Consider the following 22226-nt stretch of genomic DNA (forward strand, 5'->3'; position numbering starts at 1 on the left):
TTTTACTTGTTTTATTAGCTTTTTTTTATATTTTCTTAGTGTTTTTTGTATTATTTTGTGGTATATTTTATGTTCTTGTACAGCACGTCGTGGCAAACTGCTATTATTTTAAAGTGCTATATAAATTAAGCTGAGCTGAGTTGAGTAGAGTATTTTTGTTGAGTGTGTTTATAATATACTCAACTCAACTTTATTTATAAAGCGCTTTAAAAAACAACAACAGTCGTTACAAAGTCCTGTACAGTGACATATAAGAAAGCATAGTTAAAACACACAAAGGTAAAAACAATATAAAATAAAACAAGTAAATAACACTAAAAACAGCTCAGAGTCTCATGCTGTGTTAAAAGCCAGGGAATAAAAGTGTGTTTTAAGACTAGATTTAAAGTAACTGTAAATATATAAAACTTTTATACAATACGGCTCAGGACTAGAGGAGAGAAATCCTTCCAGGCTGTTGCTCCTAAGCTTTGGAACAATCTTCCTCTCTCTTTGTGCTTGATGGATCTACTGACTCCTTTAAGAAACATCTTAAGACGTTTTTATTTGTTCAGGCTTTTCCTTGATTTTCTGGAACTCCTGTTGTGTTATCAGTTTTATCTTGACCTTTAAAGTATATAATTTATTGAATATTGTGTTGATTGTTTAAGCGCTTTGTGACCCTGGTCTGGAAAAGTGCTATATAAATAAAAATGACTTACTTACTTACTTACTTATGTCTTTTATAATAAAAGTGTATGTAATAAATATGTATGTATTGTTGTCGAGTGTATATACACAAATTGATTACGTTATATTAAGTTTATAAGATATTTGTATCTGTTGTCTGAAAGATGCCTTATAAAATAACTTTATTTTTGTTGTGGTTGATGAGGGTAAATCTACAATAAAGTTCTATCTATCTATCTATCTATCTATCTATCTATCTATCTATCTATCTATCTATCTATCTATCTATCTATCTATATGTATTCATTTTTGTTGAATGTATATTCACAAGTTATTTTTATGTATTGTTGTCGAGCGTCAGTGGATAAGTTGTAACATATGGACAGATTGATGTAGAAGAGTGAGGGAGGATACAGTGAGAGAAAGGAGGAGAGTGAATGAGTAATTAGATTGAGTTTAGACTTGGATTGTATCATCTTGTTCTTTCTCTTTATTTCTCTTTGTTCTTGTTCTTATTTTATTTTTTTTTTTTATGAATAATTGCTGTATTGCTGTGTCTAATTTCCAAAGGAGACCTCCTGAGGGATCAATAAAGTTCTACCTAACCTAACCTAATTAGTTGTTTGTAAATATGTTCCGCTAAACGGTGACTTTGAAGTGAATCGTGACAGTGAAGCTTTATAGTTTCTCTTTGACACAGTTACTGACGTCAGTCCAAGAGCTCCACGTGACGTCAGAACACCTGAGCGAACCTGGTCAGTCGTTATCAACACTGTAGCTCTCTGTCGCCCTCTGCTGCCCGTTCTAAACCCAGCTCGTCAAATACAGACGTCGTGTGAACGATTTAACACTATTGTATCGATGTGACGTCAGTGTTGTTGTCCGTGTGTATTTGTTGTTAATTTGACAAAAGCGTGTTCCGCTTCTGTCAATTCTTCAAGGGCGTGACGTCACGAGTCAGCTGCCGGATATCAAACACACGAACTTCCGGGTCACAAGTGAAGCTGGATCAAGAGCTTCCAGATCTCTTGCAATCTCGCGTCTTATCTTGACCTCCGATGGCCTCCCGGCGGCCTGACAGCTTCGACGGCCTCGGCTTCAGCGGGCGCGACGACCCGCTGTACGGGCCCGGTTACCCGCCGAGATCCGCGGACCCGCAGCACCACCACTGGGTCACCACCCCGCCCGACATCCCCGGCAGCCGCAACCTGCACTCGGACGACCGGAACCCGGTTTACGACGACCCTCGATCCGAGCACGGAGGTCCGGGGTTCGGGGGCGGCTTCGAGGCTCCGTTACCCGGGGCTGTCCCAGCAGGTAGGTCAGGGTGAAACTACCGCCTGTAGGGGTCGCTAGAGGAGTGTTTGATGGTGATACCTGTCGTTACAGATCAGCTCAACAAGTTTGTGGGGTTCGGTATTGGACTCGTCAGGTGAGTTCTTAATGGGGTGTCCACATGATGACCTTCATAACGTGTGTTTGTGTAGTTTGTTTACAGAGAACGTCCTCGCTCACCCGTACATCGTCTTCCGGAGACAATGCCAGGTAAGACACACAAAAACACACTGAATTTCCCCTCGCTCTGTCTGATTGGCTGTCGACCTCAGGTGAACTTTCACGGGCGTTGTTACCACCTGACCCCCTTCAGCGCCGTCGCTGTCATGTACAGCATCGCCAAGACTCAGGTACGCTGTCAGATGGACCCGGTGTGTCAGAAACCGAGCCTGTGTGTTAAAGTCAACCTGTGTTTTTTTTTTTTCTTTAGGGGATCCGGTCTCAGTGGAAGGGGATGGGCAGCACCTTCATCGTACACGCCGTCACTCTCGGAGCTGAGGGAGTGATCAGCGAGCTGACCCCGTTCCCACGGTGACCACATGTTTTTCTCCGACAGTCCGTTGATCGAAACACTCGATTGTTTGACGCCTTATTTCCACTTCCTTTACAGAGAGTTTCCACATCGCTGGAGCGTGAAGCAGGTGGCGGGTCACTTCCTGTTGAAGGGGTCAGTGTTTGCATCTCATTACGGTGTTGATGAAGGTGGTGATCATGATGAAGATAATGATGGTGGTAAAGATGAAGAGGATAATAATGGTGGTAGAGATCATTATGATGTTGGACAAGATGGTGATGATGATGATAATGATGGTGGTGAAGATGAAGAGGATAATAATGGTGTTAGAGATCATTATGATGTTGGACAAGATGATGATGATGAGGATAATGATGGTGGTGAAGATGAAGAGGATAATAATGGTGGTATAGATCAATATGATGTTGGACAAGATGGTGATGATGATGATGATGGTGGTGGTGAAGATGAAGAGGATAATAATGGTGGTAGAGATCATTATGATGTTGGACAAGATGATGATGATGATGATAATGATGGTGGTGAAGATGAAGAGGATAATAATGGTGGTATAGATCAATATGATGTTGGACAAGATGGTGATGATGATGATGATGGTGGTGGTGAAGATGGTGAGGTTGAAGATCAAGTTAGTGATTCAATGATTTAACTCAAGGACTTTAATAATTTGATTGCGGTGAAGATGATGATGGTACGTTTCAGTTTCGGATGAAGCTGATTGTCGTGATGGTAGTGAAGATGTTCAACTTGGTGATGACTATGATGATGATGATGATGATGATGAAGTTTATGATCCTGGTGGTGGTGAAGATGATGATGATGATGATAAAGAAGTCAATGATCTTGGTAGTGGTGGTGAAGATGATGATGATGATGATGATGATGATGAAGTTAATGATCATGGTAGTGATGAAGATGATGATGATGATGATAAAGAAGTCAATGATCTTGGTAGTGGTGGTGAAAATGATGATGATGATGATGATGAAGTTAATGATCATGGTGGTGGTAGTGAAGATGATGATGATGATGATGATGAACTTTATGATCCTGGTGGTGGTGAAGATGATGATGATCATGATGATGAAGTTAATGATCATGGTGGTGGTGGTGAAGATGATGATGATCATGATGATGATGATGATGAAGTTTATGATTGTGGTGAAGATGAAGATGATGATGATAAAGATGATGAAGTTAAATATGGATGTTGGTAGTGAAGAGGATGATGATGATGAAGTTAAATATCATGGTAGTGGTAGTGAAGATGATGATGACGATGATGATGATAATGGAATTGAAGATTAAGTTGTTGAACAACGATGATGATGAAGGTGATGAATCAGGACTAACTTGTTCTCTCTGTAATAACAGAATGTCTGCGATGGTGGCGCTGCCATTCTACTGCTCCAGCCTCATCGAGACGGTCCAGGTGAGGCACAGAAGAAGTTGTTCTTCTTGTTTCCGTCACTCACTCCGTCACACCTCGTCCTCAGAGCGAGATCGTGAGGGACGAGTCGACGTCGGGGCTGCTGGACTGTGTCCGAGAAGGAGTTCTGCGACTCCTGGGTGTCGGCGCTCCCCATAGCCGACGTCTACTTCCTCTCAGCTCTTTGCTACTTCCTGTGGCGCTGCACGCCCTGCTGCGGTACAGCGTGTCCGCCTGCGTGCAGCGGGGGGCGCTGTGGCTCCACCAGTGGAAGCAGCAGCGGGGCGGTCAGAACAAGCCCCCGGCCCAGGAGCTGGGCCCGCTGGACGTCTACTTCCCGGAGTTGGCGGCCGCCTGGCTGGGCGCCCTGGTGGCGGACGTCGTGGCGTTTCCTCTGGAGACGGCGCTTCACCGGCTCGCCCTGCAGGGCACGCGCACCATCATCGACGCCACGGACGGAGTCGTCGCCGCGGGTAACGGCGGCAGCCCTCTGGTCCTTCCGGTCAACACGCAGTACGATGGTTTCTCTGACTGTCTGACCAGCATACGCCGCAAAGAAGGCGTGGCGGGGCTGTACCGAGGCCTGGGGGCCATGGCGGCGCAGTACACGGTCCACGCCACCCTGCTGGGGGCTGCTCACGCTCTGCTGAGGCTTCTGCTGCAGGGCGGAGCGGGGGGCTTCAAAGAGACCGCCCCGGTCTACTGAGGGACCCGACGGTGTCACGCCTGCCCAACAACAACAAACTCTTGTTTATACCTGTACGTGCATAGACTTACCAGGTGAGCCGACTGTCGGCACAGGATCTCCACAACTACAGGGCAAGACCTTCATAGACGGCGTTTGTAAAAAGTGTAAAAAAAACAAAACAACAACAACTCAGTTATAGACACTGGATTTCAAAATAAAGGCCCAAATGCTTGTTCACGTGCTTTAAAAAATAATTTATTATTTTTTATTTTACATTAAATGTAAAGATTAAATTGTGTAATCTCAATTACCATTTAAAGTGGGTTTTTTTCTTCTGTTTTTGGCTGGTGTAACGCTGAAAAATGTCCCCCCTGGGATTTCCCTGCATGTGATGTCAGAGGAAAATGTGATTTATCTCAAGGACTCATTTTTAAAATGATTTATTCCATTCACTAGGAGTGATGTTGATTGATAGGTTTTCTTACTTTTATTGGTGCCATTTGTCACAGCAGAAATTTCACACACCAAAAGATCAAACATACATACACATAATGAAAAAAATGTAAAAAATAAATAAATATAAAAATGTTGAAGTCAACAATCTCCTTTTATTTTCATCACAGTATTTCAGATGTTATTGTCTTTTAATCATTGCTCCAGTTGTGCCAACATCAATATATGACAAGTGTTTTTAACTGAGTATTTGACGCCCTATTGCGACTTAAAATGTATAACTTTTAAAGTGTCAAAACAAACGCCCTGCATACCCCGGAACTATTCTAGGCGGAACTTTGGATGTCTGTTGCTGTTTCTCACCGGACGCAGTTGAATTCTCGTCCATCACATGTGCGCCCTGTGCTGCTGGAGTTGTTAGTAAAAAGTGTGTTCGGAAGAAAATCCAACATGCCCGCTAGCAGCGCGCTTTTCTCGGGGTTCCGAGTCTTGGGTCTATATTCGAACCATGTGCCGCACGTGCTTCGGTACCACCAGAAACACCGAGAATTCTACGTGTCGACATCAGTGGGGAAGAGTGTTCACACGTACAACGTAAGTGATGGAGATGCTTGTTTACCTCCTGTTTTATTTCGGACTCGTCTACGGACATTTAAGAAGTAATTGGACCGGAACCGCAGGGCCAGTTGTCTTTTCGAAAAACACCACCATATATTTTCTCTAATGAATATGTGTTGTCACTTCATGTAGTTGTCAGTCCAGAACCAGGACAGCCTAGGGTACCTGATCTACGCATGTGCAGGAGACGAATCAAAAGCATAATAAATGATACATTCATGAAGACATTAATCTCCTAAACGTTATAAAATATAACATATTAAATATGTAGATCTACTACCTTAAATAAAAGGTATTCTTACAGAATCGGAATCTTATTCACTTATTTTCAATTCTATGTTACAGTAAATTACCATCACATTTCATCTATCATCCACCGTATGTGTGTGTGATTTTCTGTTTTATTGCATTGACTAATATCACATTTTAATTAAAAAAAAAAAAAAAAGATATCTTGTATACATTAATTTAATGTTTTTCTTTTAGACACAGTGTATTAAAGTTTTATAATTTTTCAAAGAATAAAAATATTTTGAATCTTTGTGAATATTAGCTGAATATTCTGTACATTGTGTATGTGCTACTTTTGTAATTGACCAATACAAATAAAGCTTTAAAAAATGACTTAATTAAGTAAAGAAATAAATACAGTTAGCCAAAGTCACCACTTGTAGTCGCTATCCTATGAAACATGTATATATGATTCCATCAATAATATTCTCTTGTATCAGGTACTCACGTTTAAAAAAAAAAGTATGCTATTTTACTGTATAACAGCACATAATAATGTAATAATATTAATGTTAATGTTCCAAGTCATTGTTGATTATTGCTTTGAGGATGTACGTTTTTTCAATAAAGTTTTCTTGCAAACTGTCTATTTAAAAAAAGAGAAACTTTATTGAAAAACCTGTTTTGACGGTAGTATAAACGTGTCTCACATGATAATGTTTGTTGCAGGTCTCTCGACTGGGGATCGTCTCTGTCAGTAAGTCTCGTCCCTTCATCATCGGTCAGAAATGTGCTGTGATCTCTGATTGGCTGCTGTCGTTCATCCAGGTAACAGCCTCCACGATGACATCACGTGTCTGGCAGCCGACAGGATGTTGGCGTTTGTTGCCACCGGTCAATTGATCAGTGCCATCGCTAGGAACAAGGAGGTAGAGTTTTTATTTCTGTGAATATGAATTCCTGAGCTGTCAGTCAAATGTGTTTCTGGCGAGCAGGTGGTCCAGCGATACAAGGCCCACCAACACGAGGTCCGGCTGCTGCTTCCCTTGGGCGACCAGCTGATCTCTGCTGACTCCGGCGGGGAGGTCATCGTGTGGGACGTCCAGGAGGCCGGTGAGATGACATGGAAAAGAAAACGTTGACCGAACACTTCTTACCCATAATGCTTTGCTACAGAGATTTACCTGAGGCTGCAGTTTGAGCCCGCCTCCTTTGACCTGTCGGCCATCATGCATCCCAGCACCTACCTGAACAAGGTGCTGCTGGGAAGTTCCCAGGGTGCCCTGCAGCTGTGGAACATCAAGACCAGGTGTGTGGACTTGTTGCGAGCCCTCCTGGTTTGATCACCTGACATGCTCTTAACTCTGTCCATCTCTCTCAGTACTTTGTTGTTCACCTTCCCGGGCTGGTCAGCAGGGGTCACTGCTCTGCAGCAGGTGAGCGCAGGTGTCGACCTCCTCGGTCTAGTCTCACTACTAACGATTGATGACATCACTACAGACACCAGCTGTGGATGTGGTGGCTGTCGGCACGGCAACAGGACGCATCGTCGTCCACAACATCAGACTGGACAACACGCTCATGAGCTTCACCCAAGACTGGGGGCCAATCACAGCGCTCGCTTTCAGAACAGGTGCTTTATCTTCTTCATTAACTTATCTTCCTTCTCTACCTTCTCTTTTCTTTCTCATAACCTTCTCTCCTCTTTACCTTCTCTTATTTTCATCACATATTCTCTACTCTTTGTCTTCATCACATCCTCCCCCAAACTTCTCTTCCTCATCACTTTTGTCACTTCATTGTCGCCTTTTTCACTTCCTCTCCTTCGTCTCATAACCCTCTCTTCCTCATCACCTTTTTTTTTTCTCATCACCTACTCTTCTCTTTCTCATTACCTTATCTTCGTCGCATCTTTTCTCTTCTTCACCTTCATCACTTCCTCTTAATACCTTCTCTTCCTCATCATCTCCTCTCCTTCTTCTCATCATCTTCTCTTCCTCATCATCTCCTCTCCTTCTTCTCATCATCTCCTCTCCTTTTTCTCATCACCTTCTCTTCCTCATCACCTTCTCTCTTTCTCATCACCTACTCTTCTCTTTCTCATTACCTTATCTTCGTTGCATCTTTTCTCCTCTTCACCTTCATCACTTCCTCTTCCCACCTTCTCTTCCTCGTCCCATTTGTCACTTCTTCATCACTTTTGTCTCGTCCTCTATCCTCTTCCCCTTCATTGCTTTTGCACTCTTACCTTGTCTCTCTTCCTCCTCTTCGCTGCACTCACTCCCTCGTCCTGGTCACTCTGGTCACATCCTTTTATTTGCAGACGGACCTCCTGTCATGGTGTCAGCCAGTCCTCAGGGTCACTTGGCATTCTGGGACCTGGAGCGTCAGCAGCTGGTCGCTCAGCAGAGAAATGCTCACAACTCGTCTGTTGCCGGGGCGACGTTCCTGCAGGGAGAACCATTGTTGGTGACCAACGGAGCTGACAACGCCATCAAGGTCAGACTCACTCACCTCAACCTCTTCCTCAACTGCCCCCCCGCCCCCCACCCACACTAACCCACACAGGAACTCTGTCCAGGTGTGGATCTTTGACCAGGAGGGAGGCGGAGCCAGACTTCTGCGTCATCGCCAGGGCCACAGTGCCCCGCCCACCGTTATCAATCACCATGGCGACGATGGCAAGAACATTCTGAGTGCAGGTGAGCAAATCTTTGTGTAAAGTTCAGGAATCTGGGTGGTAACTCTGAGGTCACTGAGTTCATCTGTTTAGTTTAGCTAACTTGTGTGCTCACCTCTGCTAACTTATTGATGACTATTCCCCCTATAGGTCAAGACGGGACACTGCAGTCGTTTTCAACCGTACATGACCGATTCAACAAGAGCCTGGGCCACGGTAACACACACACACACACACACACACACACAGACACACAGACACACACACACACACACAACATTGCAAATATACCAAATTATGACGTTTATAGTAAAGAACTTAGATAATGTATTTTTTTTTTCAATTGGAATTAAAATATCACACTCTTGTGTTTGTAAATAAAAATAAAAAAATCCTTTTGAAACTTGTTTTGCAATGTTTTAATTTAATTGTTTATATAAGTCATACTTTCAATAAACAAATTATAAGAAATGCTTAAAAATACATTTTAAGTGAAAAAAATATATAGTTTTAACAATTGAAATGTGAAATTCCACCAAAGGCTTAATTTGTCCCAAACATATTCACGTCAACATCTTGTCACACAAATAAACTTGGATTCTTCTTTCAAGGCTCCATAAATAAGAAGAAAGAGAAGAAAAGGGGGCGGAGCCTCCTGTACGAGGAGCTGCGACTTCCTCCAATCATGACGTTCTCCTCAGGTGTGACATCAGAAAACTTGATTGACTGTCGTCTATAGATGGATAATTATTTCTATAAATGGACAGCTCTGCCTCGGCAGTCGGACTGGGACGGGATCGTCGCGTGTCATCGCGGTCGTCTCGCTGCCACCACCTGGAACTATCAGAGGTGCACCATGGGAGCTCATCAGCTGAAGAGTGAGAGCAGTTCCAGGACCTCTGTTGCCAAGGTACGTCAATCAAATAATTGTTCCTCTCAGAAATGGGATGAGGAGCGAGGTCACCCCATGTAGCTTGTGAGAGGAATGTTTGGGCCTCTCTGCTGCCCCCGCGACCTGACCCGGGATGAGTGGAAGAAGACGATAATCCTGACTTTGTGTTCACACAGGTCGTCGACATCACTTCCTGTGGAAACTTTGCTGTGATTGGCTCCTCGTGTGGCCGCGTTGATGTCTACAACATGCAGTCTGGACTCCACCGCGGCTCTTTTGGTGACGAGCAGAAAGGTGAGTTGACCTCCGACCCCCTTGTCTCATACCAACTGATGATGTCTCCGCTGAGGTTTCCTCCTAAGTCTCCTCCTATGACTATTCTGATGTCTCTTCTGGGACTTCTTTCTCCTGATGTCTCCTCTAATATCTCCCAACTCTCCTGATGTCTCCTATAATGTCTCTTCTTAAGTCTCCTCTAATATCTAATTTATCTCCTGATGTCTCTTCTAATATCTCCTTTCTCTCCTGATGTCTCCTATAATGTCTCCTCTGATGTCTCCTCTGATGTCTCTTCTAATGCCTTCTCTCTCCTGATGTCTCCTATAAAATCTCTCCTGATGTCTCCTCTAATATCTTCTTTCTCTCCTGATGTCTCCTCTGATGTCTTCTTTCTCTCCTGGTGTCTCCTCTGATGTCTCTTCTAATGCCTTCTCTCTCCTGATGTCTCCTATAAAATCTCTCCTGATGTCTCCTCTAATATCTTCTTTCTCTCCTGATGTCTCCTCTGATGTCTCCTTTCTCTCCTGGTGTCTCCTCTAATGTCTCTTCTGATGTCTTCTCTCTCCTGATGTCTTCTATAATGTCTCTTCTGATGTCTCCTCTAATATCTTTTTTCTCTCCTGATGTCTTGTCTAATGTCTCTTCTGATGTCTTCTCTCTCCTGATGTCTCCTATAATGTCTCTTCTGATGTCTCCTCTAATATCTTTTTTCTCTCCTGATGTCTCCTATAACGTCTCTTCTGATGTCTTCTCTCCTGATGTCTCCTATAATGTCTCTTCTGATGTCTCCTCTAATATCTTTTTTCTCTCCTGATGTCTCGTCTAATGTCTCTTCTGATGTCTTCTCTCTCCTGATGTCTCCTATAATGTCTCTTCTGATGTCTCCTCTAATATCTTTTTTCTCTCCTGATGTCTCGTCTAATGTCTCTTCTGATGTCTTCTCTCTCCTGATGTCTCCTATAATGTCTCTTCTGATGTCTCCTCTAATATCTTTTTTCTCTCCCGATGTCTCCTATAATGTCTCCTCTGATGTCTCCTTTCTCTCCTGATGTCTCCTATAATGTCTCCTCTCTCTCCTCATGTCTCCTATAATGTCTCCTCTGATGTCTACTCTCTCTCCTCATGTCTCCTATAATGTCTCCTCTCTCTCTCCTGATGTATCCTATAATGTCTCCTCTGATGTCTCAGCTCATGGTGGAGCTGTGCGCGGTGTTGCCACGGACTCAGTGAATCAGCTGACCTTCTCCGTGGCGTCCGATCGTCTACTGAAATTCTGGCGCTTTAAGAGTCGGAAACAGGAAGAAGAGATGCAGTTAACGGCGCCCCCTGCCAGCATTCTGCTGCACAGAGAGAGGTAGCTCCGCCGTATTTTGTTTGACCAAAAAATCTGTTGAGCCACAGGAGGGCTCAGGTTCCAGTCCTAGATTATTGTGACGTCGCCCTGTCGGTTGAGTCTCGGGTCGACTAACTAAACATCTCCTCAGCGGCATGTTGGCGGTGACGCTGGACGACTTCTCCACGCTGGTGGTGGACGTGGAAACCAGACGAGTTGTGAGGAAGTTTGCTGGCCACCGGGGCAACATCACCGGCATGGTAGGTGCTCATGCTAGTCCTTAGATGACGACTCATCCCTCATGATGATGCGTTCCTTGACAGACGTTCAGTCCAGACGGACGCTGGCTCATCACCACGGCGATGGACTGTACAGTCCGGACCTGGGACCTACCTTCTGGAAGGTAAAGCTCTCTTCTTCTCACTCTCTCTGTCCCGGGGCCTCAAGTACAAAGAAGTTTGTGGGTCTTCTACTAAATACGCACGTCCACGTAGAATTATTCGCATCCTCGCTTGTTCCTTTCCACGCCATCATTTACATATTTAAATCATATTTAAATTAACTAGTTTTACAAATGAACAAATCATGTGTTTTTCAAGGAGATCGCTCCGATCACACGAGGTAAACCGGCTTCTGCTGTTTTCATTCTGTTCTTTGTTCAAACGGACGTGATGTTGTTTCACAAGAACGTCTGTGACTCATAGAGGCGACTTGAAGCGATCAGTTTGTTATATTATAAAAACAAGCTCATAATTCCTTCTTTTTTACTGAATAGCATGAAAAAGCGGATTAAGATATTCCGTATAAAATGATCGATGTTGTCTTAAAATATAGTCTATAAATAAAGATCATCAGTTCGGTAAATGAGAACATATTTATTCGTTTGTGAATAATTTAATATCCACTTGTGTAACTACAAACACTTAGTACACGAGGCCCCTGGTCTTCTTTTGTTCTTCTTTGGTTTTCTTCTCTCTGTCCACACCTCCTAACATCTCTCCGGTCACACTTCGACCTCCGTTCTCCATCAGTCTGGTCGACTGCTTCCTGGTTGCCATGGCGCCCGTGGCGGTGTCCATGTCGCCGACTGGAGACTTCCTGGCGACGGCTCACGTGGACAGCGTGGGCCTGTACCTGTGGTAAGAAGTGATCACACAGATGGAAAGAATGATTTTACAACTTTACATGGAATTAAAAAACAGATGTGTTGCTTCTGTACCTTGGATATAATAATAATCAAACCTGTTGAATTGTTGAGAAGTACAACTTGGAACGATGAGGTTTTATAATTCAACAGACAATAATTATTTTTTTTTGGGGACAGAAGGATTTACTAAAATGCCAAATGATGGCTTATATTTAGACACAAAATACAATTTTCAGAAATATGGTAGATATTTGGTATAAAGGTCAGACTTCATCTTAACCCTCCAGTCTATGGTAATAACAGTTTTACTCCTGGTAGGAAGGTATTGGTTTAACAATTTGCAGCAACAAATGAATATTCATAGAGCTCATAAATGGACTAAATATTCCTCTTCTTTAAATATCTAAATGTGAGAAGTTGTGTTAGATAAATTGGAAACTAAGAGGAAATGTGAGTTAAAGATACATTTAAGAAAGTAATAATAGCCTAAGTTATGTTTCCATTATCAGTCCTAAATAAAATAATGGAATGCTGCTTTGCAGGGGAAAATATCAACTGAAATTTAGAAAAAACATGTGAGAAAGCTAATGAGATGATACTTATTTATGAAAGAATACAAACCGATCGGTTCCCACCGGTACTTAACAATTATTTAAAGGCAATTAATTAATACATTTAAAACCAAATCAAAATGTCTAAAATCCCATTTTCAACAATAAACGTTATATTATATCAGAATCAGAAACATTTATTTCCCGTGTACACCTGATAATATTTTAATTCGGATTCAAATCTCCACATAGTTGATGACATTTATTAGGTTTTATGAAAAAAAAAACATTATTGGAAACTTGGAAAAGTTTGTCTCTAAACATATATAATTATTTTTAAATTCTGGTTGATCGTCGAGTTGGTCTTAAATGAAATAATTATTAGAAAGTTCTGTCGCTCACTGCATCCCATCCCTGCAGGACCAACAGGAGTCTATGTGGACCGGTGGGGCTCCGGCCTCTTCCCGCGGACTACCAGCCTGAAGTGGAGATGTTGCCTGGGGTGACCTTGGACGACGAAGAGCAGGAAGTATCTACGGAGGAGATGGACGACACGTATCAGTCTGCCGAGCAGTTGGGGGCGGAGCTTGTGACGCTGTCGCTGATGCCCGAGTCTCGCTGGAAGAGTCTTCTGCACCTGGACGCCATCAAGGTGACTTTCTGAGCTGCTTCGGCGCCGTCAGTCAAGCTAACGTTCTCTTTGTGCTTTGTCCGTTTTAAGAAGCGGAACAAACCCCCCGCGCCAGTCGCAGCGACGGCGCCGTTCCTGCTGCCCACCATCCCTGGACTGAACCCCCGCTTCGCTCTGCCCACAGAACCAAACCAGGAGGCTCAGGTAGGACTCGACGTCTTGTCAAGTCACGACTCGTGTGAACATCTTCTCCTGGTTTGTGTCTCAAGTCGAAGGTTATTAATTGGGGCATGGCTGCGCAAAGGTCAAAGTTCATGGCCAGTCTGGAGGCGGGGTTGGACTCCGGCTCATGTGAGTTCAAAGACAATCTCTCGTAGAAGATCGAAATCAAAACTAGTTGCGTTTCTAGACGAGGAGTCGCGCCGCCTGCTGAGGGAGTCCGGTCCGTCCGCCGTCTCCATCGAGATCACCAGCCTGACCCCCGAAGGGGGCGGAGCCAGTGAGCTCATGCTGGCTTTCCTTCAGATGATTGACAGCATGTTGACGAGCGGGAAGGACTTCGACCTGGCACACTCGTACCTGGCTCTCTTCCTGAAGGTGAGGAACCTGTTTGAAGCTTTAATGCTGGTTTTCTAAGATTTTTTTTTTTTTTTCTTTCCCCCCACAGATGCATCTGCGCGCCGTCACTCAAGACGACGTCGTCATGGCAGCGCTGATTAAACTCTCGCAGCGACTAGAAGAACGCTGGAAAGATCTGCGCACGTCCCTGGACCAGTCGCTGTGTCTCCTCTCGTACACCAAGTCATCGCTGCTTTGATAAAATGTGTTCTTTCATTAAAACTTTATTTACTACAAGTCAGTTTCACACGTTATTAACGCAATCGTGGTCAGACTTTACACACACGCTCGCTTCAGCGCCTCCTCGCCAACCGTAGTTAATCACATTAATATGGAACATAAACGATCTAAAGAAACTAGACATGGCTCCTTCATTGTGTCAGTAACTGCAGACAAAAGTTGTTAGACAGTCAAAGTCATATTCGTCCATCTGCAGAGGAGGCGTTGTAGCGGCGCGTGTAAAGGGTTCCTGGAGTCACATGACCTCGGGCACTTGTGGCAGGAGGGCGGGGGTGTCGAGGGTCTCACAGTTTGCTCATCTGACCCATCAGCTTCTCCAGTTTGATGGCGAGCGTCATGTCTCCTTTGATTCGCAGCTTCCCAGCCATGAAGGCCATGGTGGGCTTCAGCTTCCCTGCAACACAGGCCGTTAGCAAACGACGCCGCCGCAGCCGCCAAGCAACGCGGAGACCCACCTGCGAACATCTTGGTGAAGTCGTCTGAGTTCATCGTCATGACGACGTCCGCCTTCTCGGCGGGCGGGCCCTGACCCACCTGACCACTACCACTCTTCAGGTCCAGATACCAGACTCCCGGGTTCTCGCCTGATGACATCAGAGTCGCTCAGATCAGAATATTGACTTTAACATTTTATAATTGAAGTATATAATTTGCATATTGAACGTTAGTTTTTATAATTACAATCTTTTAAGTTTTTTTGTACACACACAAGTGTTATATTCTAATTTCATAAACATTTGTAAGATGTTTTTAATTTGTAGCCTTTACCTTCATTATTATGCACTATTATACCAACATTTTATAATGAATTTAAAAGGCTATGAAAAATATTTTTTTAAACAAACCTCAAATCTAAAAAAGTATGTTATATAAAATAAGTAATTTTGTAATTCAATGTATTAAAAAAATCGAATTCAACCTTTCAATTTACAGTAATTTAATTAAATTATACAATTTCAACCTTTCAAAAAAAGAAAAAATTAACCAAAATGATTTAATGCTTAAAATAATCAAATCAAAGCGATAAATAATAAATTAAAATGATAAACTCAACCAATATTCTGATGACTTAGACACACCTTAGGTGTCACATGACGTCGTACCTGACAGGTCGAACTGGTAAACCCCCTGAGTGGACTTGACGACGTCCTCGTTGATGACTTGACGGATGACATTGAACGTCGCTTCGATGGGTCCGCCAGCAGGGGGCGGTGCTGAGGTCGATGGCGCTTTGAAAGCCGGCGTCGCACCTGTTGACGAGAGACGGGTCGTGAGCCGAGGGGTCGTGAGCCGAGGGTCAGCTGTGCAGGTGGAGGACAGACTGCAGTACCGTGCTTCTCCAAATGTTCCACCAGTTGCTCCGGAGTCTCGTCCAGGAAGAAGTCGGGGAGCAGAGGGTGACCTGAGACCAGAGAGGAGCCGAGTGAGCGACAGAGGTCGAATCTCGGCGCATTCAAACCCTGAACAGTCAGACATGTGGTCTAGGTTTTTAAACGTTCACTCAATGTCTACTCACTCTCATGTTGACTAATGGTTGGGATTATTTTCATCTTAATTTGTTCCTTTTTGGAGTTAGTGTTTACACTGAGCTCACGATATTTATTTAGTGTTTACTGTCGGTTTAGCATGTTTGCCTTTTAGCTTCGGTTAAAGAAACAATCTAAAAATGATTGATGGCGAGATGAAGCCTCATGAACCACTGAAGATTTGCTCTACTACGCCATCAAGTGGACAATAAGTGTGCAGCTCTGACATCATTTTGCTTAATTGATTCAGAATCAGGACCAGAAACTTTTATTGCCATAATATACGATTTGTTAGACTAGGAAAGATATTAGTTTTTTATTTTGTTAAACATAATGTATACATATTTACAACCATTACAGACCATACTGTTGTTGGGACATATTTTTGTTGATAATTTTGATACATAAATGCATTTTTTATAAACACAACTTTATTCTCTTGGACGAATGATCAAGTGTATTTTTTAGGAACTCAATTAAATCGTAGAAATATTAAAAGGTAGTAAATACTTCAGAATAAACTCTCTGGTGTCAATTATATAAGAATATAAATACTGTCTAAACAAAAATAAAACAAGAGTTAGCTTATTTTTCAATGTTTAGTTCTTTAACATAATGTTTTGTATTGTGACTAATGCCAAGAACTTAAAAAAGCAATATGTATCACAATATTATTTTTAAAACAATAACCTAAAAATACAAACGCGGGGAATTGATCCTGAGATCCTTTTGTTTCAAAGCCCCAAAAATCGTCCTGGATTACTCGACACATGCTTTGAAGCCTCGACACCGTTAGACACGTCACTACAAGAGTGGGAAGAGTTTGACGAATAATCAAGAAGTACTGTCAATCAAACAATGATTGATGGATGGATTGTTCATCTAAACATGTGTCTAGACCCTCATGTTTTAGTGAAGAACAAGAATCCAGACAAAGTAAAATATCGTATTTTACGAGTGATCGTAAGTGACCAACGGAACCAAACGTGAATAAAAATGTTTTATATTAATGATTCTTTGTCAAAATTATGGAAGTTTCTCCATTTCTTGTTAAAATATTTATTAAGCGTCTAATTATTATTTTTAATAATTAAATCCAGGTTGCAGTGAATATGGGTTGTATTTTTTTTTCTTCTAATAATTTAATTTTAAAACGGTCAAATTTTTGTTTGTTTGTTTTGAGTTTGACTTTCCAACTCAAATAATTCAAAAATAAATTTGAGAATAATCCAATTTTCAGCAAATCATGTGATCGTCTTTGTACTAGTTTGGTAATGTCTTGAAGCAAAATTATACCACCAACTTCATTTTAAATTTAAAAGTCAAGAGATTCTAAAAAAAAAATTTGAATTTTGAAAATATTAATTTTGAATTATTTCAATTAGAATATAAAATATTTTAACGTTTTAATGAAATCAAAAACAAATTCAAGCTTTCTTATATATAAAAAACACTTTATATAATAATCAATATTATTAAATATTTTAATAAAGAAATCCAAACATTTGATCCGACTGAAGAAGTGTGTGTGAGCTCACCTGGCTTCACGGCGTACTGGTCGAAGTCTTGGACCCCTCTCTCCCTCAGCAGGTCCTCGTCCACCACGAAGCGCCCGGTAAAGTTCGACTCGCCGGTCAGGATGGCGTACGCGGCGTCGGCCATGATGTCCACTTTCCGACACTGGTTTCCCACGCCTTCGCCACCGAGCATGTCCATCGCCGCCGTCTGGATCGCTGAAAGAAACGCGGTCAGCGCGTCCTTCGAGGAGTCGCAGGGACCGCGGCCGGGACTCACCTGTCTTGGGCCAGAGAGCGTTGACTGCGATCTGACCTCTGAACTCCTCAGCCATCCCCAGGACACACATGGACATTCCATACTTGGCCATGGTGTACGCTGCAACAGGAGCAGTGATGTCGTTGGCTCGGGTCAGAGTGCGCGCGTGGACGCGGCTCACCTGTGTGGTTCTTGAACCAGACGGGGTTGAGGTTGAGGGGGGGGGACAGGTTCAGGATGTGGGGCGAGCGACTCTTGAGCAAGTGAGGGATCACCAGCTTGGACCTGGAAACAAAAAGTTGATCAGGGGTCACAGGGTGGGGGTCGTGGGGGGGTTACTTACGTCAGGTAGGTTCCGCGCAGGTTAATCCCCAGCATCAGGTCCACCTTCTTCATGGGGGTCTCGAGAGTGCCCGTCAGGTTGATGGCGCTTGCGTTGTTCACCAGGATGTCGATGCCTGAGGGTCACATGCGAGGGGTGAAGGTACGGGAATGGGGCCCCGGCGCGTTTGACATGACTCACCTCCGAACGTCTCAAGAGTTTTCTGGACGGCGGCGTCGACCTGCTGTTCGTCACGGATGTCCACCACGCACGGCAACGCCTTCCCGCCCGCCTCCTCCACTGAGACCCCCAGACATTTGTCATTCTTGTGTCCGTGTGTGTGCGTGCGTTCTTCAGTACCTACCCTCCTTGGCGGCGGTGTAAATGGTTCCGGGCAACTTGGGGTGAGGCTCGGCGGTCTTGGCGGCGATGACGATGTTGGCTCCATCTCTGGCTGCCTTCAGCGCGATGGCTTTACCGATGCCTCGACTGGCGCCGGTGATGAAGAGGGTCAGGCCCGCGAGTTTCCTGAAACGACACACAGCTTCAGGACCTTCTCCAACTCCTTCAAGAAACATCTTAAGACGTTTTTATTTGTTCTTTTCCTTGATTTTCTGGATCTCCTGTTGTGTTATCAGTTTTATCTTGACCTTTAAATTATATACTTTATTGAAAATTGTTTTGATTGTTTAAGCGCTTTGTGACCCTGGTCTGGAAAAGCACTATATAAATACAAATTACTTACAGTGCTTATGAACGTCTGCGCAAGCCCCGCCCTCCTCCACCGAACCAGCCGGTTTCATGACCTTTGACCTCATCCAGAACCAGTTCAGTTATAACCACACGTGCATTATATATTTTAGTTTAATTTATAGTTTATTTTAACCACAAACGTAGGGATTCTTCTGCGGATATGACCTCATAACTGGAGGCGTCGCGACACAAACACATGCTAGTCCAACAGATTCTCTCAAATTCTCACAAACTCTGGCGCACAACAGGAAGAAACGAAGCGGAAGTAGATCTTTTATCTGACAGGACGACAAGAGGGTTCGCGTCTGGAGAAGGAATGGACTCACCCTGTGTTCGGAAGCATCTTTCTTGCAGGTTGTGGATCTGACTTCCAGGCAACCTTTCACCCACTTGAAACGCTAGCGGATGTGACGTTGATCAACTTCCCGTTTCACGACGACCTGCAAAATAAAAGCCTCCCAACTGTCTTATCACCAGCAGGTGTCGCACCAGGAGTCGTTCAGGTCGTTTTTTTTTTGACACCGGAAAACGAATGTCACGAGCCAGATGTGACGTCAGGAAGTGTGGAGGCGAGATCGGTAGTCTTCATGACGGTTCAGGTAAGTTTCGCATCTTTTTTGAGTCACTCTTTTATCGTATCCGGAGGTGACGTCATTTAGCTTTTCAATGCATATCACGTGGAACCGACTTGTGTGTTCTTTTGTGTTTGTGATAGTTTGTTGTTACTTTATTGATCATCCAGAATACATGAGGTGCCGAGGATGCGCAGTGTTGGTTATGACGTTCCAGGATCTTGATCACGAGGGATTCACTGAACGTTGAATGACACAAACAAAAATGTATTAACAAAAGCATTAAAAAATACAATTACAGTGCTAAGGCTTTTTAATGCATTTTATATTTCTTTCAATTAAAGTTTAAAAAAAATCGTTGCGAGTTTACTCTCTATGGTTTAAGAACTTTGGAAAATAAACTCATTATGAAATATAGATTGATATATTTGCACTTGTGAATAAAAATGTACCAAGGATGACAATATAATTTACTTTATCTGGAACAAAACCACAAATAATGTCCTTCAGCAAAAAGGGCTCCAGTCTCACAGACGTTTCTATTTGTTCAGGCTTTTCCTTGGTTTTCTGGAACTCCTGTTGTGTTATCAGTTTTATCTTGATCTTTAAATTATATACTTTATTGAATATTGTATTATATTACTTTGTGACCCTGGTCTGGAAAAGCGCTATACAAATAAAAATTACTTACTTACTTACCTACTAGTGTGTACAAAGTGCTGCAGATTATATTGAAAACATGAGTCGTATTTTCACTCTCTCCACAATCATTTGTTTCTGTCGCCTCAGGTGTGTGTGCTGTACTTCGCCAAAAGCTCTGAGCTGACCGGCGTGAGGGAGGAGTGTGTTACTGTCCCGACACCCATCAGTACCTGCGACCTGTGGAGCCTCCTGCTAGAGCGACACCCCAGGTGACCTTTCACCCTCCCAAGCCTGTCCACAACAACATGTGCCCTTTTTTCTCTGCCAACCTTTCTCCCTGCTCTGTTTACTTGTGTACAGAACACTCACACACACAGGGTTAAGGAAAATATTGATACACTTGTAGTGGTTTTGATTGTTAAAGTGCTTTGTGACCCTGGTCTAAAAAGGTGCTTAACAAATAACTTTTACTTACTTACACTACAATAGAATATTTTCATGATACCTTATTGATATTCAACAGCACTGTACCAATTTGTATTATTATCTTTGTTTTCAAATCATAGTAGATTTTTATCCTAGTTATTTTATGGTTTATATTTCAGTAACTGGTGTATGAAATAATTTGATGAAAAAAACATTTTTTAGTAAGTATTTATAATTATCAAGCAAAAATCCTGTTCGATCTCGGCAATGACTGAGAACGAGAGGATACAGTCGATTCCAGCTCATTATAAAAGTTGATGTTTAGACATATGTTGGTGTTTATTTTGCTTTTAGGCAGCAATTAAACATCTAATGGAAGCAGTTATTATGTCCTATGCAGCTGAAGGAACAATAAAATCCAGGATGGTCCCGATGTTGAGGACGAGAGGATACTCCAGCAGCTTTTGGGGGGAAATATTTTGTTTTTTAAAACAAATGCAAGCAGTTACGACTTCATTAATAATCACGTGATTCACGTCAAAGTCAAGTACTCGGACAATCTTGCATCACCTTGACCTCAAACCTTGTTTGTGTGTAGGTTGTGTGTCCTGCAGGGTCAGGTGGTGTTGGCAGTGCGTCAGGAATACGTTGCCATCGACGGTCAGCTGGTGACGTTAGCGGACGGAGACGAGGTGGCCGTGATTCCTCCTTTGAGCGGAGGGTAAAATGTCACAGGACGCCTCACCTGAGGATGGGCGGAGCTTATTCAAGGTGACCCGGGACCCGCTGTCGGTACAAGAAGTGTATGAAAGTGCTGTCAGTCCTACTTGTGGAGCTGTGTCAATGTTTGTAGGTATGTCGGTGTGTAACTGTTGTGCGTGTCACAGGATTCAAGATCTTATTATTGTGTTTGTTTGTACACAGGTACGACTCGGGAGGAGGAGCTGGATGGGAGGACAGTTGTTAGTCTGGAGTACGAGGCGTACGAAGGCATGGTCCAATCACAATTCACCAAGTTGTGCGAGGACATCAGAGGGCGCTGGCCGAGCGTGAGGCACTTGTGTGCACAACACCGACTCGGGTTTGCATGATGCCAGGGGTGATATCGGGGGGGCTAACTAGTAAAGCTAACTAGACCAAAGCTAACCGTAGCCTCTCTGTCCAGGTTGGTGGGAGTGGGTGAGGCGAGTGTCGTCGTGGCGATCTCGTCTCCTCATCGTCACGACAGTCACAGCGCCATTCAACACTTTGTTGCCGAGCTGAAGGCCAAACTCCCCATCTGGAAGCAGGTGAACCTCCGGGAGCAGCTGAGCCAGTACTTAAGGCTCAACCTGTGTGTGTTTTTGCAGGAAGTATACGACTCTGACGAGAAGCAGTGGAAGCAGAACAAGGAGTGTAGCTGGTCTTCATAAGTGACCAAAAGACTGGATTTCAAAATAAAGCACATGTCATCTAAAAGTGTTTGTGTTGGTTTTATGAGCCTGACTCGCCTGTCCTTGTTTTTCTGGAACTCCTGTTGTGTTATCAGTTTTATCTTGATCTTTAAAATATATACTTTATTGAATATTGTTTTGATTGTTTAAGCGCTTTGTGACCCAGGTCTGGAAAAGCGTTTTATAGATAAAAATTACTTACTTACTTACTTACTGTCACGGGTGCGATTCTGCAAATGCCCACCAGGAGGCAAGCGTGCCAAAAAAACAAGTAAGTAAGTAAGTAATTTTTATTTATAAAGCGCTTTTCCAGACCAGGGTAACAAAGCGCTTAAACAATCAAAACAATATTCAATAAAGTATATACTTTAAAGGGCAAGATAAAACTGATAACACAACAGGAGTTCCAAAAAATCAAGGAAAATCCTGTTTTAATTGACATTGAGCAGT

At 43.2% G+C, this 22226-nt stretch overlaps 5 protein-coding genes across 5 annotated transcripts; 4 read left to right on the plus strand and 1 right to left on the minus strand.

The window, feature by feature from the left end:
* Positions 1-1119: 1119 nt before the first annotated feature.
* slc25a46 (solute carrier family 25 member 46) lies at positions 1120-5245 on the plus strand. Its single transcript, XM_087790794.1, has 8 exons — positions 1120-1986; positions 2059-2101; positions 2157-2214; positions 2277-2354; positions 2435-2535; positions 2615-2671; positions 3914-3971; positions 4036-5245. Exons 1-8 carry the CDS (start codon positions 1728-1730, stop codon positions 4672-4674), a joined length of 1293 nt encoding a protein of 430 aa, XP_087646920.1. The 5' UTR covers positions 1120-1727; the 3' UTR covers positions 4675-5245.
* Positions 5246-5498: 253 nt separating this feature from the next.
* Positions 5499-14326, plus strand: wdr36 (WD repeat domain 36). Its single transcript, XM_087790784.1, has 22 exons — positions 5499-5703; positions 6688-6715; positions 6787-6887; positions 6954-7071; positions 7135-7267; positions 7340-7394; positions 7459-7591; positions 8282-8457; positions 8540-8660; positions 8789-8854; positions 9250-9339; positions 9406-9548; positions 9707-9824; positions 10998-11163; positions 11294-11402; positions 11466-11545; positions 12174-12281; positions 13261-13492; positions 13562-13675; positions 13741-13822; positions 13881-14068; positions 14139-14326. The coding sequence occupies exons 1-22, from the start codon at positions 5560-5562 to the stop codon at positions 14286-14288; spliced, it is 2655 nt and encodes an 884-aa protein (XP_087646910.1). The 5' UTR covers positions 5499-5559; the 3' UTR covers positions 14289-14326.
* hsdl2 (hydroxysteroid dehydrogenase like 2) lies at positions 14296-19161 on the minus strand. The gene is made up of 11 exons (XM_087790785.1): positions 19030-19161; positions 18315-18478; positions 18152-18250; positions 17972-18086; positions 17810-17913; positions 17650-17748; positions 17394-17588; positions 15660-15731; positions 15433-15579; positions 14785-14913; positions 14296-14723 (listed from the first exon to the last, which is right to left on the minus strand). The coding sequence occupies exons 1-11, from the start codon at positions 19044-19046 to the stop codon at positions 14614-14616; spliced, it is 1251 nt and encodes a 416-aa protein (XP_087646911.1). The 5' UTR covers positions 19047-19161; the 3' UTR covers positions 14296-14613.
* A 65-nt stretch (positions 19162-19226) lies between these two features.
* Positions 19227-21068, plus strand: mocs2 (molybdenum cofactor synthesis 2). Its single transcript, XM_087790787.1, has 3 exons — positions 19227-19302; positions 20065-20186; positions 20942-21068. Exons 1-3 carry the CDS (start codon positions 19291-19293, stop codon positions 21066-21068), a joined length of 261 nt encoding a protein of 86 aa, XP_087646913.1. The 5' UTR covers positions 19227-19290.
* Positions 21064-21820, plus strand: LOC148079294 (molybdopterin synthase catalytic subunit). Its single transcript, XM_087790786.1, has 4 exons — positions 21064-21196; positions 21268-21424; positions 21509-21632; positions 21693-21820. The coding sequence occupies exons 1-4, from the start codon at positions 21070-21072 to the stop codon at positions 21753-21755; spliced, it is 471 nt and encodes a 156-aa protein (XP_087646912.1). The 5' UTR covers positions 21064-21069; the 3' UTR covers positions 21756-21820.
* Positions 21821-22226: the final 406 nt, after the last annotated feature.

The sequence above is a fragment of the Callionymus lyra genome, chromosome 5 (assembly GCF_982586985.1).
Source record: "Callionymus lyra chromosome 5, fCalLyr1.hap1.1, whole genome shotgun sequence".
Classification (NCBI taxonomy): domain Eukaryota; kingdom Metazoa; phylum Chordata; class Actinopteri; order Syngnathiformes; family Callionymidae; genus Callionymus; species Callionymus lyra.